This window comes from Amblyomma americanum, chromosome 11, assembly GCF_052857255.1.
Source record: "Amblyomma americanum isolate KBUSLIRL-KWMA chromosome 11, ASM5285725v1, whole genome shotgun sequence".
In the NCBI taxonomy this organism is placed as follows: domain Eukaryota; kingdom Metazoa; phylum Arthropoda; class Arachnida; order Ixodida; family Ixodidae; genus Amblyomma; species Amblyomma americanum.
Window position 1 is genome coordinate 75,598,737 of NC_135507.1, and position 24,287 is coordinate 75,623,023.

The following is a 24,287-nucleotide window of genomic DNA, read 5'->3' on the forward strand; positions in this document are numbered from 1 at the left end:
GACGAATAATGTATGTCTTTTAAATACGAAAAAGGCCACATACTGTTCCCCAACGTCTGGGAAAATGAGCAGTTTAGACCTGTCTTTTTGTTCACCTTCTGTTTTTAGTGATTTTAAGTGGGACGTTTTAGACAACCCGTTGGGGAGTGATCACCTACCAGTTTTTATAAGCCTATCATCCTCACCTGCAGTCATCCTGACCAAACCACGGCGATGGAAGCTACATCTAGCTGATTGGGCGTTGTTTAGAGAAAAGGCCAGATTAGAGGACATTTCGGCGCTTACGTAAAACAGTTCTTGCTTTCTTTGCTACTGCTTAGCGGCGATGTTGAAACTAATCCTGGCCCCAATACTGAACAGTTGCTGAGACAACTTCTTGACGGTCAAAAAAACATAGAAAAGCGATTAAATGCTATAGAGTCTAAGCTTGAAACCGTGGAAGCCATAGCAGCCAAATATTCCGTTCTAACAGAGCACTTCGAGAACATGGAACGAACAATACAATGTCTTGAAAAGAAGCTAGTTGATTTAGAGGACAGAAGCAGACGAAACAACCTTATCTTTTTTGGCATTAAAGAAGAGGCGGACGAAACAACCGAGTCGCTGATGACTACTCTAAATGATAAAGTGTTTTCTAAATACCTAGGCGTGCAAGTAACTTCCGTTGAGAGACTGCATAGGATGGGCCGTAGGCAGGCAAACAAGCACCGGCCTATCATTATGAGGTTGATAGATCACAGAGAAAAAACGAACGTGCTGCGCAACTGCCACAAGCTCAAAGGGCAACGTATTTCAGTTTCAGAAGATTTTTCAGCAGTGACTCGGCAGATTAGGAAAAACGTTTGGGACAGCACGGCTGAAGAAAGGAAAGCAGGTATAAAAGTAAAGCTTCAGTACGACAAAATTAAGGTTGACAAACAAATATATCGGTGGGACAGCATTCAGATGGCAAGAGTGCCAGTCAGTTCGCGTCCTGAAAGCCCTAAACAGCAGTGACTTAATGACTGTGTTAAAGAAAAAATCTGAACTTCGGTGTTTAAACATTAACGCCCGAAGCATACTAAACAAAACTGCCGAATTGGAAAGCATTATAACCGCACACAAACCCCATATCCTAGTAATCACCGAAACCTGGCTACATAGTGGCGTCGCCGACTCGGAAGTAACACCCAATGGGTACAAAATTTACAGACATGACAGAGACTCCCGTGGCGGTGGCGTTGCTATTCTTCTCAAAGAAACGCTGAAGGCTACTAGGCTGCCTGACATTACAGGAATTGAATGTGTTGTAGTAAAACTTTTTCTCATTGAATGTAATTTAATTGTAGGAGGGTTCTATCGTCCACCCAACTGCGAGAACGTTTTCTTCGAAAACCTTAATGAGTTCTTGTGTGCCTGCAGGAAAAAGCGCTGTGCTATGCTCCTTACGGGAGACTTTAACGTTCCATCTGTCAATTGGAATGATTTTCCCGAGCCCCTTTCAAGTGCTTCTGAGCCTTTCGTTGATATAGTTGTTCTCCACAACCTTACTCAGCTTGTCAAAGAACCTACCCGTGTTCACAATAACACATTGTCAATTTTGGACCTTTACCTTGCAAATGCCGCTGTTATTCGCAGAAACCCACAGGTTCAGGTGTTCGAAGGCATATCAGACCACAAAATGGTTTACCTAACTTTGGAAGTAAACTTCGATTCACATATTGAAAAACTAGAAAGAACCGTCCCTATTTTCTCGCGTGCCAATGATACTGATGTACTTGATGCACTGGAGAGCTCGTTTTCTACATTTCAAGTTATGTGTGGATCAAATGAACATTCAATTGATGACCTGTGGTGTTCCTTCAAATGCGTTGTATTAGAATGTGTGCAAAAGTTTGTTCCGGTGAAGCGAAAAGTGCTGCAGAAACGGAATCCCTGGGTAACAAAAGAAATCGTGCGGTTAGAACGTAAGCTAAAAAAGGCAAGAAAACAACACAAACTACGCCCCACTATTTCCACTTGTAACAGATTGCTTGGCTTACGTTTATCTTTAGCTGAAAAAATAAAAAACGCAAAAGATCATTTCCAGAAAATAACGCTCAAAAACTTTCTGCTCTCTTCCCCGGAGAAGTTCTGGCAGCACTTATCGCCGAAAACGAAAGTTGCACCCAAACTCTGCATCGGTGATACTTTTATCTCTGACAGTGCAAATGTCGCAGATGCGCTTAACCAGTACTTCTGCTCAGTGTTCACGCATGACGATGGTATCAGCCCACACTTTCCTGTTTATGAACACATTCTGCCAATTGCTGACGTCACCATTACTCAGGAAGGGGTGTTGGCGCTTTTGCTCAATCTAGACACCAAAAAATCGCCTGGACCTGATGGGATTCCGAATGCATTTCTTTTCCGTTACGCCGAGTGGTGTTCAAGATATCTAACTTTAATATTCAAGAAGTCATTAACAAGCGCGAAACTCCCAACCGAATGGAAGCACGCAAAGATCGTTCCCATACCAAAAACAGAAAATCCGTCCCTCGTCACGTCATACAGGCCAATTTCTTTACTTTGCACTTGTGCTAAATTGCTCGAACATATAATATTCAAACACATATCCGTCTTTCTGAATGACAACGCATTAATTGATACCAGACAACATGGGTTTAGGCTAGGGTTTTCTACCGCAACTCAGCTCGTAGAAACAGTTCATGATTTAGCAGCAGCTTTAGATAAGCAAAGCCAAGTCGACATAATTTTCCTCGATTTCGAAAAAGCATTTGACCGCGTCTCTCACTCCAAATTACTGCTGAAACTAAGACCCATACTAAAGAACAACACCTTAATTAACTGGATTGGGGAATACCTGTCCTTACGAAAGCAATGTGTTCAAGTTAAAGATGCAGCTTCTTCTTCCGCAAACGTAAACTCAGGCATTCCACAAGGCTCAGTTTTAGGTCCGCTATTCTTTCTGATCTTCATAAATGATATCATCAGTGACATTCACGTCAAGATCAGACTTTTCGCAGACGACTGCGTCCTATATCATGAAATACGTAGTGCGAACGACCAGGCAGTTTTAAACACTTCCCTATCTAAAATACAAACTTGGTGCACGAAATGGCAAATGACTATTAATCTTAAAAAGACTGTGGCAATGACCGTTACACGCAAAAAGAACCCGTTATCATTTGCTTATAACATTAACAACCAGTGCTTATCTGTCGTTTCCAGTTACAAATACTTGGGAGTAATAATTTCATCAGATCTTAGGTGGAATGAACATGTAACACACACCTACAATAGAGCAATGAAGAAACTTGGCTTTTTAAGGCGTACGTTAGGGAACGCTTCACCTGAAATTAAAATCCTAGCCTACAAAACATTTATCCGACCCGTCCTAGAGTATGCCGCGATTGTATGGGATCCACATACACAGTCTAATATTACCAAACTTGAGAAAGTTCAAAGAAAATCAGCTAGGTTCATCTTTAACTCATACAGCTGGCGCACGTCCCCATCATTACTTCTAGAAGCTGCAGAACTGGAAAGTCTCACATTCAGACGTTACCGGGATAGGATGAAATTTTTCTATTTACTCTATCATAACCAATTGGGAATAGACAAAAGTTCATACATTCTGCCAGCTAACCGCCGATCTACGCGCTCATATCACACCAAAAAAGTCCTGGATTTTTCGTGCAGGACGGACGCATTTAAAAATTCCTATTTTCCGCGCACTATTTGCGATTGGAATGCATTATCCGCCGACACAGTTGACTGCCCAACGGTTTCCTCATTCCTCTGCGCACTTGCGCGTAAGTCCTGAGTGACATGTGGCTCCCCCTCATCAAAATGACACTCATGTTGTAAATACTATCTTGTGTTTTTGTTTTTGTTCTGATTTATCATTCAGCGTCCTGTATCTTGTTTGCTGATTTTGCTGTTTCTGAATTTGTTGATTTGTGTTGTCCACTCCTGCCTAAGGCCTGATAATAAGGCTGGCAGTACCTGTAAAAATAAATAAAAATAAATAAAATAAACACTTAGCATAGATGAAATCAATGAAATTCTTACAAAGCGTATCATCGATGCTGCACGGCTAGCTATTCCCCTGTCCACAGGCGTGGTGCGCCAGAACCACAAGGTATGGTGGACGCGAGAATGTTGGGAAGCCAAAAAACAACAAAATAAGGCTTGGGGTGTATTTCGTAGGTATCCTACTCACGAAAATCTAATAGCTTTCAAAAAGGCAAAAGCTAAAGCCCGATATATACGGCGGAACGCGGAAAAAATGTCTTGGCAAAATTATGTGTCGTCCATAAACAGCTCGGTAACATCAAAAAAACTGTGGGAGCAGGTCAGAAAAGTAAATGGCAGCTATTCCCCATTCACCCTTCCTCTGCTGACGGATCCTGGAATTCAGACAAGTATTAAAGAACAAGCAGACATTTTGGGGCAACATTTTTTTATAGTTTCTAGTTCTTCCCACTATACACAGTCATTCTTAAAATACAAAAACACAACCGAAAAACAAAGACTCCCTACGGCAGGCAGCACAAACGAGCCTTACAATAATTTGATTACACTTCAAGAAATACAGAGAGTACTGTCTATAGGTAAACAAACTGCACCAGGCCCCGACGAAATTCATTATGAAATGCTATCCCATCTATCTGAGCAATCTGTAGAAGTTCTGTTAAAATTTTTTAACAAAATATGGGTAGTAGGGAAAATACCAGCTGCTTGGAAAAAAGCCATTATTGTTCCATTTCTAAAACCAGGAAAGCCACCAACCTCCCCTAACAGTTACAGGCCTATAACCCTTACAAGCTGTCTTGCCAAATCTTTTGAGAGTGTTATAAATATTAGATTAATGTTTATTCTGGAATCCCGAGAGCTTCTTGATGTCCACCAATGTGGCTTTAAAAAAACATGTTCCACAGTCGACCATTTGGTCCGCCTGGAAAACACAATCCGAGAGGCCTTTATACACAGACAACACTGCCTTTCAGTTTTTTTCGATATGGAGAAGGCATATGACACGACCTGGAGGTTCGGGATCCTTCGCGACCTGGCAGAGCTTGGTATCCGCGGGAGGATGCTGAAATATTTGAGCGACTTTTTATCCAACCGTTCTTTCCAAGTTCGTCTCGGCGCAACCCTCTCAAATAATTTTACTCAGGAAAACGGCGTTCCTCAGGGATGCATTTTAAGTACTACATTGTTCATAGTAAAAATGAATTCTTTAACCAGTATAATTCCACAGTCCATTATGTACTCGGTCTACGTTGATGACCTTCAAATTGCGTGCACACCTTCTAGCCTGGCAACTTGTGAGAGACAACTACAACTCACAATAAACAAATTAGCACTTTGGGCAGACAGAAATGGATTTAGGTTTTCTGCACAGAAAACTGTTGCGGTTCTTTTCTCGCTGCAGAGAGGACTGCAGATTAATCCCACCCTCCACTTGAACGACACCACACTTCCAGTAAAACAAGAACACAAATTTTTAGGCTTAACTTTTGACAAAAAGCTAACGTTTCTACCACATATAAACACCCTAAAAAAGAAAGCCACCCAATTCCTGAATATACTTAAAGTACTCTCACGGAAGCGTTGGGGATCCGATAGGAGGTGCCTATTGCACATCTATCGCTCTCTAGTACGCTCTTCGTTAGACTATGGATCCATAGTGTATGGGTCTGCGAGGCCATCATACCTTAAAAAGCTAGATCCAGTACAAAACCTCGGGTTGCGCCTTTCAACTGGTGCTTACAGAACATCACCCTTAAATAGCCTTCACGTAGAAGCAAATGAACCGACCCTCACCAACAGGAGAACAATGCTTACCTGTGCATACGTACTGAAAATAAGGTCGCTACCGAAACATCTTTGTTACACCATAGTTACAAAATGCCCATCCAGAACACTGTTCACCAACAAACCTCAAGCTGTAAAACCATTGCTCCTGCGCTTTGAAGAAATATGCCAAGAAATAAACATACTAGATGCACTTCCTGATGTTGCCCAGAGACCCGATAGGTTGCCACCTTGGTACGTGTTTCCTGGTGTATGCGATTTCGCACTGACACACATTCAAAAAAGACATACCCCACTGGAATATATACAGCAAGAGTTTCTTGGAGTAAGTGAAAAATACAAGAATTGCACAGATTTCTACACAGATGGATCTAAGACAGCACTCTATGTAGGGAGCGCGATAGTGCAAGGGAAATGGGAAAAAGTAGTCAGGCTGCCTCAGTGCGCTTCAATATTTACAGCAGAATGCTACGCCATTGCTCTAGCTGTAGAACAAATATTGAAGAAAAACATACAGAACAGTGTTATCTACAGTGACTCCCTCAGCGTAATTACAGCAATAAACCCCAGAAATGCAACTGAACCCTTAATAGGAAACTTAATACATAATGTAATACGAGCTGATTCACAAGAACATACAATAAAGTTTTGCTGGGTTCCCAGTCACGTGGGCATCAGCGGAAATGAGAGGGCTGATGCAAGCGCCGCACTTGCCCTTAACGCAAAAATAAAACCAATAAAACCAATAAACATACCGCATAAGGACTGCATCAAGTCAGTCCAGAATAAATTGAGAGAAAAATGGCAGGCCTCTTGGGACAACGAGGTTAACAACAAGTTGCACTTTGTAAAACCTGTCCTGGGTGAATGGAAGACCTGTAGGCACCAGGAACGATTTATTGAAGTAATTTTATGCCGTCTCCGCATTGGACATACACACATTACACATAACTTCTTACTAACGAAACAAGATAAACCTCGTTGTGCAAGATGTGGAGACGAACTAACAATAAGCCATATTTTATTCTCGTGTGCAAAACTCGAAAAACCAAGAAATAAGCACTTTACGAAGTTTTATAATGAATACATTCCTTTACACCCAGCGCTGCTTTTAGGCGAAAATGCCATTGTTAACATATCTTCCGTTTTTAGCTTTTTAAAAGAGGCAGATGTTCTTCAGAGACTGTAAACTTTGATTCACAGCTTTGCTTTAAAATATGATGCATTTCAGCCATTTTCTCATTCCATGAGAAGAGGGCTGAGGTGGTTATTTGAATGGTTGGGAGCCTCAGGATCCTTGCCCAGCCAAGGATGGCTACTGAGGTTATCTGACCTTCTTGAAAGCATTTATTTTTAGCCATTTATAAAATTTCTTCTTCCTCTTATTACTACCAGAACGAAATAGCAATTTAAGTCCTCTACACAACCATGTTTCCTCCCACCTACAGAAAAGTGTTCATATACCTTGAGCCTGGCGCATGATAGCCTTAGCTGCTTATGTGCCATTAAACCCAACACAACACAACACCCACCAATCAGGGTGGCCTTATCAGGGTAGCTTGCGATGATGTCACAATGTCAAGCAACCTCTCTCAACCCAGTCAGTGAATTTCGTCACATCGGATCGCAGATTTTGCTCCTGACGGGAACTCTAATGCTATTGCATTAATATCATTGAAGTTGTGGTAGACAAGAAAGGCATTCATTACTAGCCATTTATCAGTTTTGAACAGATCAGTCATTAAAACCTCCGCACAATGCGTCATGCAGCGCTCGTTGCATTGGCAGTAAGGGGCTTTCATTGGCTTGCCAAAAATGACAGCGAAAAAGGCGGGGTCCAAGGCCGGCTGCAGAGGCATGTTTCCTTTTCCATACTCTGCTGTTTGTGACGGAAGAACGAGCAGCAGAAAAAAAATAAGTAAACAACAGAGACTGGTTGGTTGGATGACGCTTTCATGGGCAGAGTGCAGTGCCGGTCTGTAATCTTTAGTTTTTTTTTTCTTAGCTTGGTTCTGTGTATTAGTTGAGAAGGAAACCATAGGGCCTATTTTAATTTTGTTCGGTGGTCAGTGTCCAAACAAATTAGGACCTAAGGCATGGGAGGTTTTCATTGGGCCCTGCCTTGAATGTGCTTGAATTTCATGGAATCCAGACAGAACGACACACAGAACTGGAAAATTCAATGACTAGCAGTTTGCTTCACGTTGAATCGCTACAAACTCCTAAGCTCTCTTTTGCACCTGTTTTAGCTTGCAGACCTGGAACCACTCATTAAAGAAAGAAAAAAAAAGGAAGCCTGTCTTTTTGTTTCCTAGTCATCATATTTCTCCCAACTTGGAATTAGATTGCAAATTTACATCACTAATGCTTCTGCCCAAGCTGTGCGCCATAAACATAGCTGCAGTAGTACATCTATATCTGTGAGTACTAATTATTCAAGTGAGCTTTGAATTTTCCCAGAGGCGGTTTTTAAATGGCCCTCGCTGCCCAATAATTTACAGGTTTTTCACACCATTTCATTGACGTGCTTGCTAGCTGGTTCCTTTTTTTTTTTTAATCCTCTTTGTTGTACGTAGTCGTATTGTATTTATGTGGTTTATTTTGGTTATGCATGGTATCTGTGTGCACAATATTTCTTTTGGTTCAATTACTGTTTTCTGTGTGTTCCTCTGGCTTGATATTCACTGTTTTCTTTGAGGTATCATCTCTCTCATATCCAGTACTTCTGCAGTATTTTGTAAATTAAAAAAAAATTTGAGGGGACACTTAAGCTCTGCCTTGAGAGTATGACCCGAAAGGTATAATAGGTCCTTGCAACAGCCTGGGGTCCTCTTTGTGCGTCACATTGCAGACATAGTCATTCTCTACTTTACATTGATAGATTGCGGGCAGTCCTCATACCACTGTCCTGGCGCAGTGGTGCAGGTAGCACAGCCACCGATGGGGCTTAAGACCACCTGCCCACCTGCAGCGGTAGGCAGTCTGTTCACAGGCCAGAGGGCAGGTTGCCACCTGTCATGGTGGGCAGGTTGTGATGATGTCACAAGGTCATGTGACCTAGGTGGCAGGTGTGCAACCTGCTTTTCTGGACAATGGGAGCCTTAACACTGTCGTGTTAATAAGTGGAAAGGGTAGTGCATTGTCAGAAGCAGTCAGGACCATGATTTCAATACATTCAAGACTGTTTATTGCTACGTCATAATGCTGTTTCAGGAGCACTTTTATCTTGTCTACTGCCAGCTATCGTTATCACTCTTCAGGCTGACAAAGCTAGGCTTTGCTTGTGCTACCCATAGTGTTGACTGAGGCTTGCTTTTGCCATTCACTGTTGAGACAAACAGGGCAGTCTGCATTTTCGATGTGCTTACCAGCATCGAGCATTGAACAGCACATCTTCTGGATGATTTGGAAAGCACAGTCTAGCGGGGGCAAGTTAACAGCCAGAAAAAAACAAATACATCAAGTCGTATATGCTAACACAAGAATACCTTCAATAAGAACGCTAAGGCGTGAAGTTCTTCTCTTTTTCTTCTTGCAGGCCCAGCTTTCAGCGGTGTTCAACATTCGCCAGGACATCATGAAGTCACTGTCTCTCTACTACTACACGTTCGTTGACCTCCTCGACTTTAGGGTGAGAACTGACTTGTCTCGGGATGGCCTTGTTAACCTGTGGATGCAGGGCACGAATGCATGGACATTTATAGGGATACTGGGGACTAATTCAAGCTGACATGCATCAGTTGATTACTGTGCTCTAACAGTGGAGCTGCTTTTCTAAAAACAGCTTTTATAAGCTACAAAAGGCCTAAAAGTAGTAACTATAGTAGTGATATGGGCTAAAATGGGCTTTCCCTGCCACAGATCATTTTCACAAGTCATCTAACTGCAATGATGCCAATATATTTAACATGAATCTCTGAGGTGAGACCACGCTGCCACCTTCATCGAGGCAGCGATCGCAGAGCCCATAGAAGAGGCGATCATTAATGTCATGGAAATATTTCATTTTTGGCTCCAAATTTGTTGGCAATAAATATGTGCTTTGTGATCGTATCAAGTGTAGGATGATGCAAGAGCTAGTTGATGAATCCTACTGATTGGCTGTCTTCCTCTGCAGGATCACGTCAACGAGTTACTCACCACGATAGACTCCTTCCAGCTTCATCTTGATATTGTGAGTATTTTTTTTTTTGTGTGCCTGTACTCCGTTTTTATGCATAGCCTTTTGTCTCTGTTGTCCAAGTACTTGAGTGTGACATGTATGCAAAGCTTACTGCCGCACATTCTTGTGTGTGCTCATAAATGATGCCCCTTGCAGTTCACAGTGTGTTGGGTAATTCGCGGTGCATAATATGATAGTCCATTAGGGGTGGCAAAAAATCGGTGTATTTTACCCTTGTGTAACAAGTAAGATTTTAGTAACAGTAGTAATGAAGCATATGATGGATTCCAGGGTGCCATGGGAAAATATAAAAATTGAGGTGTACAGGGTCGGTCAAAAGTTCCCAGGCCACAGGGTCTACTTTTCAGTGGCATATCCTGCCACTTATGATAGCAATTAAGCTATCAAGTTTCTCAGAGGTCAAAATGATACCTCTCCTATCCTCTGTAGAGATTTTGAGCTTCAGGGACGTCGTAACTGCCGAACTATAGCACTCCAAAGCAGACCCTGTGGCCTGGGAACTTTTGACCAACCCTGTACGTCGTGGATAAGTATGCAACTAGATTTTACAAGACCATTGCGAGGAATGCTGAGATTCTGACTACTTTCTCGATGAATTGCAGCCATCAGTCTGGCTTCTCTATTGCAGGCATTGTATGAGGATTGGCCCATTTTTTTTCTAATTTTACACACAAAATACTTTGTGACAGCATTGTGCAGGTTTTGAGAATCAGAATCAATGGTGAAGCCCAGAAGTATGTCTGTTCTTGGGGCCATTAAAGTTGCTCGAAGCAGTTTTACACTGGATGCCTGCAGAATAAAAATATAGTAATGTGTTAGAAAGCCGAGCTGGGCAAGAATGCCACTGCTAGACTCCTTGAAGAAGTACAACAATGATGTCAATTACAACACTGCAGGGTTTGTTTTTCATTTGTGCAGAAGCCAGCACAAAGGGGCACACATGAATAATACTTGTACAATCCTATCCATATGTCTTCCTTGTCCTAGTCTTTGTGATGCTTCGTATATTGGAAGCTCACAGATTAGCTCTGGGTATAGTTAATCTAGATGATGCTAGGTTACTAATCTTAAGGCAGTTCATGCTGTTTCCTAGTCTAGTTGCTTTTTCCAACTGTGTGTATTACTTCTTGCAATTTCGCCCAACTTTCTCTCTCCCTCTCTCTCTGACTGGCCATCTCAGACGCTCAACTTTGATGCGGCCAAAGCATACTTGGACCTAGTGGCGGCCTACGTGACGCTCATGATCCTACTGTCACGCGTGGAGGACCGTAAAGCAGTGCTGGGTCTCTTCAACACGGCCCACGAGATGACGCACGGCCACAGCGACAACAGCTTCCCGCGCCTTGGGCAGCTCATCGTCGACTACGACCCGCCCCTCAAGAAGCTCGCCGACGAATTCGTGCCCCATTCCAAGGTGAGCAGATATGCTTTACTTCGCAACAAGTTTTCTTAGCAATAAAGGGAATGCTGCAGAGCTGAAACAAGCCCTCTTGCCCTGTGCAGTAGAATGTATCCCCCCAGTTGCAGTTAATAGCTTTCTTTTAAAGCAATGTGTATTGGTGATGCTCTTACTTAGGGCACTTTTCTGTAATAACTTGGGATTTTCAGCCCTAGACAGTAAGGGCAAAAATAATTTCTTTGGTTACAGTGGATTTTCTGGCCACATCCTGTTACAAGAAGTTCCCGTAGATGGCGCCAGCTACACCAGCAATGTATCAAAGCAGTCACACATAAACTTGCCGCTGCAGAGGTCAAACTATTTGGCGGAGTAAGCAGCTACTGAGCTCTACTTCTATAGCTTTCCCGTCATTGCCAGGAAAAGTTGTCGCTGAGTATAGTGTCAGGACACCATGCGGTTGAAGTGTGGCGCCATTGCCAATGGTCACCAGATTGCCAATGGTACCATTGGCACTGTGGTGACAGCCCTTGACATGCATGCTGTGTACAACAGGGCAGTTTGGAAAGAATTAGATGCAGATACTAATGTTGTTGAGAAAGTAGATCAGCAGTTCAGAATCATTGGAGGTAGCAGTAGATAGGGCATCACACATTTGAAAACTGGGATCATTCCTTTTTTCTGGGTTGCTGTATGTGCTAGACTACGGAGTCTCGTACTATGTTCTGCAGAGAGTCCTTGGTTTTCTTGGAGCACTTTTTGAGTTCTCCAAGCACCTAAATACATGCATGCTTCACCTCCCACCTTTCTTTTACCCAATTTAATTTGGGACCAGCGGGGACCAGCGGTGCTATGGTTGCTGACAGCAGCCTGTTTCACTATAAAGCCAGTACATAATTAGTAATTGAATTAGGGCATTTTTTAAGAGGCCATTCATTTTTGTGCTCTTCCATGCACGCATGTCAGTTAGGAATAGCCAAGACGCATGGGGTCTCTGAGAACCTTTTGGAAAGTGTCACAAAAGCGACTAAAAAATTCCTCTTATAGGTTAGCAATGAGGGCAGATTCCTGTTAGCAGCTTTTAGCCGCTGTTCCAACAAGTGAGCTGTGAGCATGTGTGCGCATCCTCCTTGCGGGGTTTGTGCACAGAGCCATTTCTTTGCTGTAATAAATTGCGAATAGAGTGTGCACGGTCATCACCATCGTCTTCTCTGATATCCTAGCGTCTCCAAAAGCTGGCTGTGAGCAGTGAACAAATGACTTTCCTTTCTCTTTTTTTTTTCAGACCTTGTTCCAGGCCCTGCTCTCCCTGCAGCAGGTGTTCCCCCGCCGAAACCTGACTGCTGACGAGTGGCGCAAGAGCCAAATGCTCAGCCTCCTGGTTGCACCAGCGCAGATGCTGACACCAGCGCAGACTGAAACGGTGAGCGCTTTGCCACTACTGAATCGTTGATTCCGTAGGTTCTTAAGGGCCGCAGTGATCACCAGTGAAGGTCACTGATAAGCCCTGGGGAGGTTGAGTTGCTGACTCATACGGAATGGGAAAAGAAAATGAGTATAGTATTGTATTTACCCGCTTAATTTGCGCACTTTTTTTTCTAAAGTTAGGGTTGCAGAAACAGGGTGCGCAAATTACGCTGAGATTTCATGACCACTTCCTAAAAACTTTACAGAGGTCATAATGCGCAATGTGTGCAATATATTAGAGCAATATATTAGAAGATGCCCCATGTCTTTGGGTCCCCAAGGAAATAGCGGGCCCCAATAGCATGGATTTGTGCACCGTGGGCTTTTAGAATAGGTTTTTTCTCTACCCAATGGGGCTATGCTTGACGACTTCGGTTCTTTGACTACAGCACCATTGTGGCCAAGAGAAATGCTAAAAAGACAAAAGTAAACAAATGAAAATGATTTTGTTTCATATATCTGGTTACATTTCTGCAGCACTAACTTCGCATAAAGTAACCAAACTAAATGGTAGAAACAAGGAGTGCTTTTTACATTTTTTTTTATTTTTTTGCCACGTGCAGCGCCACCTCGGGCAGAACACGCAATGTGTAACCCTCGCAAATGTAATTATCTTCAGTTCTGTTTACATCCGCGTGAATAAAAATTACTGCATAAATAAGAAAGCAGTGTTTTAACAGAATGCCAATCTTCTGTGACCCCTTTTAGGACCAAAATCGCTTGAAGTGAAGATCAATGATTTAAACCTCCTGCTCTTTCTGACGTCAAACGATGCATGCTCACTAAGCCTAGCAGCTGTGTAAACACGGAAACAATCTGAAAATTTGCCGCGTTTTATCACGAAAATTTTATGTTGTGGGCATGTTCAGGCAAAGCAAAAGGTTTGTGCCCCTTTTGTTTGCTGTGAACGCGAGTGACATAGTAGCGGCAATGATGAATCGGTGGTGAAGCGAGAGGCCCTGCCTTGACGGGCGCATCCATGTTGCCTGAATGTAGAACAGCGTTGAAGCGCACGCTATTTCGGCAAAATAGTGTTCGCTGCTAACGTTAGCCCAAGATGCAAGGCAGGTCTTGCATTCTGCGCATGAGCACTTCGACACCCCGAACTTCTTGGGGGCCCCAAAACTTGGAGCCTCCTATTCTAATACTCCCTATTTCCACGTATAAGTCGACCCCACAACTCGTGCCCCTCTCTAGCTAAAAAAAAGGCCACCACCGTTTGGAAGATGTTGAAGTAACGAGCGTTAGCTTTATTGGCCACACGTAAAACGAAAGTCTTTCCACATCCACCGGGGCCAGTGAAGAAAACCTGAGCGGTTCGGAAAAATAACATAACTTTTCCACATAGCGGAGCGACCGACGCCTAGTGCCATCTATCAAGAAATTACGATACACATCCCCTGCCCATCGCCCCAGACCCACGTTACAAAGGTAGTTCCCTGCATGTGGCATGATGGCACGTGCGCAGCTCAGAGCAATAAATGCGGCACGATAAGATCGCAAAGCCAGCACTGAGAGGCAAATGAAGATACAAAGCAATAAAATGGCACCCTCACATGCGGTCCGGCTGAGTAGTGGCAAACAGAGCAGCCAACGGTTCGGTAGTTTTGGATTCTGGCACGACTCACGCTCCGGAGGTTACTGCAAATTTGCTCTGGCAGCCGTTCGTACGGGATAACGACTGCCGGCATGAGCTAGCCAGGTAAACGATGCGCAATTGACTTTGCTTTATCGGAAGCAATTTACAGACGAATTACCCGGTTCTTTTTTTACATCACTGACAGACCTTTCGCAGCCGCACCGATCTTTCAAGCCAGCCCTGCACGCGCCCGCATGCATGATGGTGCGTTTGTGCAGTAGTGAGCGGAAAATATGCGAGTAAATTTTTTTTTTTTTTAAATCCTGGCATTAAGTTAAAGGTGCACCTTTAAGGGTGTTCACGTTACACGAGTAAATATGCTAGTAAAGGCTTGTTAATTTGACCGCTGTTAATTCAGAAATCTGGATAATTCAAACTGCTGGCTTGATCCCAGCCAAAGCCTTTGCAAATCTACGGCATTTGACGCTTGCTGATTCAAACGCTACAGGTCTAGAACCGGCTATCTCGAACACGCTCTCGAAGGAGGCCACGTCCAGGTAGAACCAACATGGCAAGAAATGATCGAAATAACCTTATTTAAAACCTGCGTTCCATGCTGCAGTGTTGTCCGCGTTACCCTAATGTATGCGTGACAGCAGGCGTAATGATGAACGAACGGCCCCGTCTCCGAGAACAGTCCGTCCGCTTACTTTCGGTTTCGCTTTGCACCAGCATCTACCAGCAAACCTAAACCAGCTGAGCATCATTTCGAACATTGATATCCGCGTCACTGGTGTCTTCTTTCCCAATTTTTTTTTCTTACCACTTCGGTGCCGCTGAGCTGTTTCCTTTGCTTCTGCCCACATGGTTCCGTTCTTCCAGTGCGCCGAAAATGCGCACTTGTGACATGCCGTTTGCTGTTCATACATTGAAGCCTCCTCATATGCGAGGGTGCCGTTTATGATGGTTGTGACGATGTAGCGATGGAGCTCTATTGAGTCACACTCTGAAGGATGTGGGGGGCTCTTGCGATTTTGAAGCAGTTCTGCTTCGATAGTCCCAGCAGAATGCACGCAATCGGGCATTGATGAAAATGTGAAGATACTGGTCATTGCCACACTGTTCTCATCTCAAAATCACACAAGCATAGCCCAGTCTTTTACGAAATAAATTTACTATGATGCAAGCAGTTCTATACAGTTTTCTGGGGCCCATTTGATAATTCTAAATTTAGGATAATTCAAACATATTTTCCCGATCCCCTGGAGTTCGAATTAATGAGTTTTTATTGTAATCAAGCTATCTAAAGAAACAAACCCCGTTGATAACCATGCGACATCATGGGCAGCTCAATGAAACTGGCTGAATAGTCAAGCTCTCAGGATTTTTCGTGTCCATAAGATCATTCCGTTCACATGTGGTTTTGTCCACGTGTATGTACAAGCTGTGGCATCATTGGCTGCAACTGGGAACATTGGCCCAGCTATGAGGAGCTGCATGCAACCTTTCATTTGAATTCGTGAGCAGCTGACGATATGCAGAGCGGCAGTATATTAGGCCAAGGGGATCATCGGAGCTTATGCTTGGAATTGATTGTGTGGCTTTTTAAAATGTCCAAAGCTGTTTCGGGACCCCATGTGAAAAAGCAAGTCCTCGGGTTCTTTTTTTGGTTGGTGGTATCTCTGGTAGCCTTTGCTTAATTTGCTGAATTATGTTGTACATGTTGTCCCCAATAGTGGGATGATTAATTCTGGAACTGTTTTGCCTTTGTTCACAGTGGCTGATTACTGAGATATAAAAGCGCCTTTTCTCGACCTTCTGTTGCAGATGCCCTGTGAATACCTTTCCCTGGAGACCATGGAGCGCTGGATTATCTGTAAGTATCAGTTTAGTTTCACTTTCCAATTATATTTCTGCACATGCTTGTGACCACCTCATTATTTGTCTGCAAAATCACTTTTTATAAGTGTGGCGGCAGCGGCTGTTAGTGGGACACTGTCTGGGGTAAATTGGGTAGGTGTCCACCTGTTGACCAGTGAGAGTATTGTCCAGGCAAGCCCAGGCCCTGAGGGCCAAGGAGTGGACACTGTAGAGAGTATGTCATTAGTGTAGTCATTTAATCTAGGTGGACTTTGGATTAGAGAGACAGGAGAAAGGAGCGGGAGGAGGTCAATCACTCAGAATTCCTGGTTGCCTGCCCAATACGTGTGAAGCGGGATGAAGGGAATGAATTTCGCGTTCTGGTTACCATATTTATTTGATTGTAAGTCTACTCGCATGTCAGAAAAAAAAAAAACTAGAGGATGCTTAAGCTTCGCCCTTAAGAGTGGAACACGACAGCGTGTTGCAGTGCTGCCAGGGAGCCCACGGAACGCCATCGCCTTGCCCGTTGGAGGACAAATAGCTCGGAGTCTCTAGGAGGCCTCTGAAAACAACACGGACACTGCTCCATACTAGCACTCGTAGACGGTTGCGGTTTCCTCACGCCTGTTCAGAAACGAACAACGCTACTACGATGCAGAAAGGTCACCTGCGCACACGCCATCTGCCGGGCCGTCATGGCTGTCGTGGTGGGCCGTCGGGCCGTCAAGCGGAGTGGAAGCATCCCTGTCTTGAATACCAACGGCCCTGGTTCAATTCCTGGCTTAGACCCCGGTCTTTTTATTTATTGAGTGTGTGTGCATTTTTACGCAGCCCCCGAATATTCCCAATGCGCGATGCGCACAATTACAACTACTATGACGCCGATGGCTTTTCGATCAAACGGGCTGTACACACTATCCTGTAAAAAAGAAGAAGAAAGGCGTGCCCGTGCCTGTGAGCACATTCCAAAACGAAAATGTATTAGGCACTGGACTGCTCATCCACACTTGCGCTGTCATCCTCATTAGCGCTGTCGTCGCCATCGCTGCTGCAGTTCCACAACATCATGTGGAACAGCTGAAAATTTTACCCCGCTGCTGCTGCCAAACTTGTATCACCCAATCCGAGGCTTCAAACTTGTTGCCCAGTTCACAGTTGCTCGTTTCTTCGGTGTGTGGAATGACAGCCAACTTGAACATAGCCGTGTACGAGTGCCGGATGCTTGCTGGACCCGGTGCATAAATGGCAATCGATGAAGCACTACATTAAAAACTAGTAAAATGTGCCGGCAGTCATCAAATGCGTCAGACAGAGCCAAAGAGAAACTATGCATGCTATGCGTGAGCGGAATCGGATATTCCATCATCTGCTGACACTCCCCAGAAGCGCTGCCATTCCGAGTGGCCACCATGATTGGAACAGCGGTGTTTCCATCAACTTTACTCCCTTGAGCGCTGAGTGTGCAGGTGAAAGTAAAAAATAAACGAAAAATCCTTCCATAAAACCACGCAGAATAGCCAAAAGCTACTGGGTAGAGCTGTAGAGCAAACAAAATTGCAACCATGCTGTACAATCCCTGATCCCTTGTTTGACTCGCCTTTATTTATAGTAATATGCTTTGGTTTCAATTGTAATTCAGCACCCCTCCGTGCTACTTGAGATTTTCAAATAAAAAAAATTGGCCGACTTGCAACCATGTAAATACGGTTATGTCCATTCGCTCGTCTTGATGTGAGGTGGAGCATTGTCGGCTGGGGTACGCGTGCTGTTTAAATGGCCACGTGAGACCCCTGTGTTCTTTGTTTCTCGCCTTCCTCCTCCCCCTGCCTCCCATCTCTGCAGTGGGATTCCTGCTGCTGCACCCATACCTGCAGCAGCCGCCCGCGCAGGCCCTCTTTCTCCAGGCGCTGTCCAACGGTTGGGCACTGACCCTGTTCCGGGACGAGCTGCTGGCGGTGCACCCGTATGCGCAGCAGTTCTTCGAGGGCCTCAAAGGCCACGGCAAGCGGGCCTCCGAAGTCAAGGAGGCCCTGGGACAGGCCCTGCAGGCGGCGCCTCTCGTGCACCGTGAGCGCCGCAAGTTCCTCCGCTCCGCCCTCAAGGAGCTCGCCCTGGTCCTGGCCGAGCAGCCGGGGCTGCTGGGCCCTAAGGTACGTGGTCTGTCTACTGCGTCATCAAAGCGAAGGTGTCTGCTACTACAGACCTAGTTGCATACAATGCCGCAGGATGGCACTAGTGCACCTTGTGGTTGTGAGAATAAACACGAGAGGGCGCTAGGTGCAGTATGGAAAGACAGAAGGGGACAGAAGAATAAAGGTTGTTGGCAAGGGAGCCTTGTGCACTGAAATTCCACATTCTGTCACCACCAAAGCGTGACAACAATTTTAAAGCGGTTGTTGTGTTAAGACACATGCATTTAGCTGGCAGAGTCAGTCTGCGTGGCATACACGTAGGGCCCCTCATTTCTTGGTAAACTCGGGTTGTAACTTATTATTATTGCAGCCCAAACAGATCTCTCAAAAATCGGGTTAAACCCTTTTCCTACACAAAAATGCACCCTCTAAAGAGTATAATTTTTCTATGCACAATGCTGAAGACATAGCATGGGAATTAGTGGCTATATTGTGTTCATTCTGGAGGAGCGTTTTCAGTTAACTGATCACTTTAAACCTGCTTTAGTGCTAGTTATTCATAATGCGGCTTAATTTGAAGATGAGTACAAAAACTATGTTTTAGAAGTCAGAGCCCAAAACACAGGTAATGGCCAGAAGACGTCTTATTGCTGTCATTGTATCGAATGCTACCGATGCTGAGGACATCCTGCTCAAAGGCTGCTATGCGTTTAAAATGGTCACTTCTTGTTGAACAAATGTTTTTGCAGTTTACAAACAAGGGCAGGCAGGCCTTGCATGTGCGCAGGCGACAATACTGCACACGACAAAATAGTTGTAATAAATTTTAAAAAAAATTGTAATTATAACTTTGTAAACCAGTTTAATACTCGTTTCCATTTCTGCATTGTTTATGAAAATTAGTGATAAATGGATAATTTTTATTATCATCACAAAAATGAGTGCTGATAATAAACGGCCTTTTGCCTCGAAAAATTACCCGAAAAAGTCCTGGTGGTGGTGCTCGATAATATTGAAACCGGAACTGCGAATTTTGACTGAAAATTATTCAGATCCGCATACGTATAATACGAGGTGGAAATTTGACATGCTAAAATTTGGAAAAAAAAACTCGTATTATACTCGGGTTTTTATGGTACTACATTTTAGTACTAATGCAGAAATGTGCGCTGGATTCACATGTTCTGCAGATTACCAATGTTTGTGACTTTGCAAGTACCGTTTCATTATTTTGCATCTTGCTATTCTATTTGAAAAATATCAGAGGCCTTGTAGCATGGAGGAAAAAAAAAAATGCATGAGGAAGCGACCAGCTATAGCCTCGAAACCTAGTCATAAAAAGTAAAAAGAAGAGACTCGGTCCTCTGTGATAATGCCACGTGATAGCGTGCAGTGATCTCTCTGTTGCGTGCGCGCATGCATGAACCAGTGAGGCAAACTCATTGTAGATCTTGTTGTAGGCGCTCATGCCATGGGCCGTGCTGACGCAAGCACTAAAGCAGTCCAACACCAAAACATTAGCGGCTGACTCGGAGAGGGAAAAACGGGAGGGAGTGGTTTCATGAGCACTTGGCATCGCGTTCCCTCGTGAGATTTTTTTTTTTTCTCCTGCCTTCTAGCCGTTTTTTTTACACATACTGACGGTCAAAGGTTTTGGTGCTTTCAGTGGAAGCTGTGCTTTTAGATGAATTATTTAGAGTCCTTATGAGTGTCGTGGTGCATCAACTGACCAGATGCCAGCATTCATTGTGTGCATTGCCCTCTCCTTTTTATTGTATTTTTCCGTTCTCATTCGGAGAAGGTTGTAGTCATGGATAGCAATGATTAACCCTTTATACTGCCCATCGTCGTGAATTTGCGTTATGTTGTGATTTTGCTGTATACTCATTTGTGCATGAATCTTGGATACTAAGTTTGACGTCCACATATTCTCAGCAGCTAGCACTTTCTGCTCGGAATGTTTGGTTAGGTTCATCGTGAGCAAGCTTGTGAAGTAAAAAAGGGCCGTGAATGTACGGCTTCCAGCAGGCGTTCAGCAATTCCTCGTTTCTCAGCTTCTGACATATGCTATGGGGAAAATAAGAAGACATTTGTTGCATAGAATATTGTTTACTGTTTTTGGCCCTTCAAGTTGCTTTGAGACCTTTGATTCTATCTTTCACACAACTTGAAATATGTGCGCAAAATGGACCAAATGCTAATTGTTACTGACTGGCGACATGCATATTTCTGAAATTTCAGTGAAGCTCACGAAATTTTGAAACATTGGCTTTTTAATGGAGGCACATCAGCTAGAATAATGGTGAGGTAATGATTGCTTTTTTAGACTCCCTCATAATTTGGGCATTGAAGTGTTACCGGATCCCAGGGCGTTAAAATTAATTCACAGCCGTCCACTTTGGCACCTCTCATGGCTTGCGTGCAGCTGTCGGACATTAGTCTTAAGGTATCGTACTAGTACTGCCAGTTTTAGTGCAAAAGCACGAATCCAGAGTTTCAGATCCTAGCAAAATCGTCTAGCTTTTGGATGTCCAAGAAGCTTAGAAAACACTGGTGGCTTGGGAAGAGCAATCTGTATCGTACAAATTCCACCAGGGATCTGTAGCGTGAACCTCAACTGGAGGACATTTACCATGGAAAGAGGAAGGTATGGAGAGAGTGTTGGAATGTGCAACGCTGAGGGCGGTGCTGGGAGCACTCTCAAGGTTCGGTTACAAGCAACAGAAGGGCAAAATGCGCCAAGCTTCTGCACTGTATACGAATGTTGTAAACATTCTCTCTCATTTTTTGAAGTGGCGTTAGTAGTTAGGAATCATTTAAACTTCAGGCACTGTGCTTGTTTGCTGTGTCAGTTCTATTTCTGCACTTTTTGCAAAGCCATTTCAGCGCCCAGCATTTTTTTTCTATTCAAACGTGTTGAAACCAGAGATGCCGGCTTACTTTCGACTCAGGTTCATGTGAGCCATTGTGGTGTGCTTTTTATTTTTCCCTTCTTTCAGTTGCTTTGTCTGACTGGGTGCTACAGATGTAATGCTGCGCACCCTGTGCGATTTCCTCGACCTCCTGCTTGTGTGTGTGCAGGCCTTGTACGTGCTGATGGGACTCTCCTTGGCTCGTGACGAAGTATGCTGGCTTGTGCGGCACAACGAACTGGGGCCACCGTCCCGTGCTCCCGGGCGGTCACGGAGCCTGCAGGGCGAGGACCTGCTTGACCGACAACTTCCCGAGCTCCTCTTCCATATGGAGGAGCTCCGAGGGCTCCTCCGCAAGTACAGCCAGGTGCGAACAAAGACCTTGGTTCTTTGTCAAATCTTCACAGCCATGTAACTAGTTTCACTTCCTTTCTATGAGCTTTGGACTGGCTCATCTCAGGGACGTAGCTGAAAGAGAGCACAGTGCTAGAGAAGGGTCAAGTAAATACCTGTGATGAAAACAGTGTCAGCAAAAAGGAAGCAACATCGCACATCTAACACTTCGTAGCAGTTGTTGCTTGATACAGCATAGTATAAAGTTTATCGTTTTTTGTTGTTGTTTTTTTACATTTCTGCACAATTTTTTACCTTTTCTGACGTGGCCAGTGGGTGTTGTGCATTTAAAGAACACGTGTTAGTGTGCCCGTTTTATAGCGAAGCTGTTATTGGTTCAGTTCTGGCTTGAGTGTTGCCGTAACACATAATCTGACCAGCGTAGCTCACATGACCATGACATCACTGGCGAGGAGGAGTGGCCAAATGTGCTATATACTTAGATATTGAGGCAGTTTCTCCGTTTAATCACAAGAGCACAAATAGCTATGCCGGTCAGATGTATTAATGGCAAAGCACAGTCATGCAGACATTTTTTGCTTTTCTGTCTTTCCTAATCTTTAGTTTGTTCCTGTACTACAGAATTTTTTGTGTATCATCTTCACATGGTGATTGTGTAGTATGCCATAGTGTTCCGGCTGCAGAAGATTATGACAAGCCCCAAGCACGCCTGCCAAGCGCGAGCAGATTTAATTCTACGGCTGCACAATTGAAAGCCAGTGTTGCACTGTCCCACTCCCGCCTGGCTGAGCGGGTCCTGTCAAATATATTTGTGAAGACTGTGGGGTTGAATTGGAGAGATAAGTACGTTCTCCCCACTCAATCGCGGCTGACACGGTTCAAAGCCGCCCGGACCCCACCCCGTGATCGCGTACGCTACCGAGCGCTCGCCGACCACGGCGGGCCTTGCTCTGGGGGAACAAAGGAACGACACATTGGCTGACACAAACAGGCATTTATTGCTACAGAAACAATAACGCCAGCTAGCAACAAGGTACGCTAATGAATCAAGGTCGTCCGACTCACCAGCAATGTTCCGAGCGAATGTTCGCCCGCGCTAGGGCAAGGGATATATACTCCGAAGGCCGGACGGGACGAGTACGGGAGCCTGTCTCCCCGTCGCTTCCTCGCCCCGCCGGCGAAGAGCGGAGCCGCAAGCGACACGTCCGCCCGCGCCGACGATCCCAGCCGAAGCCCCCTCTCCCGCGCGCAGGCTTTGGCAGTCTCGCGCGCAGCGATGCTGGCGCCCTTTCTTGCCAGTTAATGTAACTGACAAGGGAATGCGCTCAGCCTCGAGGTGAGACTGCCGCTGCACGGTGCCTCGCGGGCAAGCAAACTCAGGGGGCTGCAGGGCAGGTCCTCATAAGACCTTACAACAGCTTTGTCTGGGGTTCTTCTCCACAATTGCAATGACTCACTCTAGTTACTTGGCTTTAATGAGCTTAGGTCACTAAGTGCGAAAATGCCTGCTGTATTCTTTTCCTTCTCTAACAGCAGTAGCACAGCACGCTGCTTCGACAGTGTGATCAGAATCATAATCAATCAGCAGACTGCCCTAGCCCTCTTCATGGCTTCGTAGCAAGTGGCATCACAGCCTTTGCTATCTCCTTGCTCCCTCCACTATCTGTAGCGCGAGGTGTTGTATCAGAATTCGGGCTTCATGGTTGACGCTGCTGGTGCTTGTACTTGTTGGATGGTCTAGCAAAGCAACAACACATTTTAAGCAAAAGCGTAAAGGCCCCGTGTCGCAGAAAAGCTGGTGTCAATATCATCGTCGGCTTGACAGAAAAATTAGGAGTAGTCAATTACAAGAGGCTTCCATAGATGGCATTAGACACACCAGCGGTGCATCGCAAACCCCTGACCCTCGAGCCCTCGTGTTGTGAGTCAGACAGTTTACTGCTACGCCACACACGCACATTCGTGCGGCTTGGTTAAACTGGGGCTTTATGTGTACCTATGTTATGTGGTTGTGGTCTTTCACATAATGATTGTGATTGTGAAAGAGGAGACAGAGTCCTTGTCTGCGTGGGCAAGAGGAACTGCTGTTGCATCACACCCTTAAAGGTGCAGCTTGAATTTCCCCCATTTTTAAGATTGGTAATTTTTTCTAGGCTTAATGGCACCAACGTGGTAAAACTGAAGAACACCTGAATCATCTGGTGAGCAATGAGAGCGTTTTCTGATGCAGGTCAGGAAGTAGCCACGTAGGCACTTTTGCCATCTATACTAAATACCCTATGAAGTGATGTGATTCAGTTAAACCTAGTTTTTAAGTATACTTTAGTTATCGATGCTGTCGTGTGGATGAAGTTGTGTTGCTGCTGTCGCTGGCAATTTTCTGCTTTGGCAATTTTCTGCTTCTGTTGGCAGGGAAAAGTCATGCGGTAAGTGACCGTACCTGCATGTACATAACGCAAGACAGGCAGTATCTGACTTCAGTAAGAGGAGAAAAAAAAAATTATGGATTTTCTATGAGCTCAAAATCTTCAGCTTAGCCATAGCTGAGGCCAATCCATGAACACAATGTGTTTCATGTTGTAAGCAGTAAGCATTATAT

General features: G+C 44.5%; 1 protein-coding gene across 2 annotated transcripts in view; it reads left to right on the plus strand.

Annotated features, from left to right (window-relative positions):
• Positions 1-24,287, plus strand: part of Hem (Nck associated protein 1 Hem) — a 54,473-nt gene that overhangs the window by 4,816 nt on the left and 25,370 nt on the right. For both annotated transcript variants that reach the window (XM_077643710.1, XM_077643709.1), the window contains exons 3-9: positions 9,341-9,433; positions 9,920-9,976; positions 11,166-11,399; positions 12,667-12,804; positions 16,255-16,303; positions 18,133-18,440; positions 21,504-21,701. In XM_077643710.1, the coding sequence (XP_077499836.1) occupies positions 9,341-9,433; positions 9,920-9,976; positions 11,166-11,399; positions 12,667-12,804; positions 16,255-16,303; positions 18,133-18,440; positions 21,504-21,701 (1,077 nt within the window). The remainder of the gene's footprint in view (positions 1-9,340; positions 9,434-9,919; positions 9,977-11,165; positions 11,400-12,666; positions 12,805-16,254; positions 16,304-18,132; positions 18,441-21,503; positions 21,702-24,287) is intronic.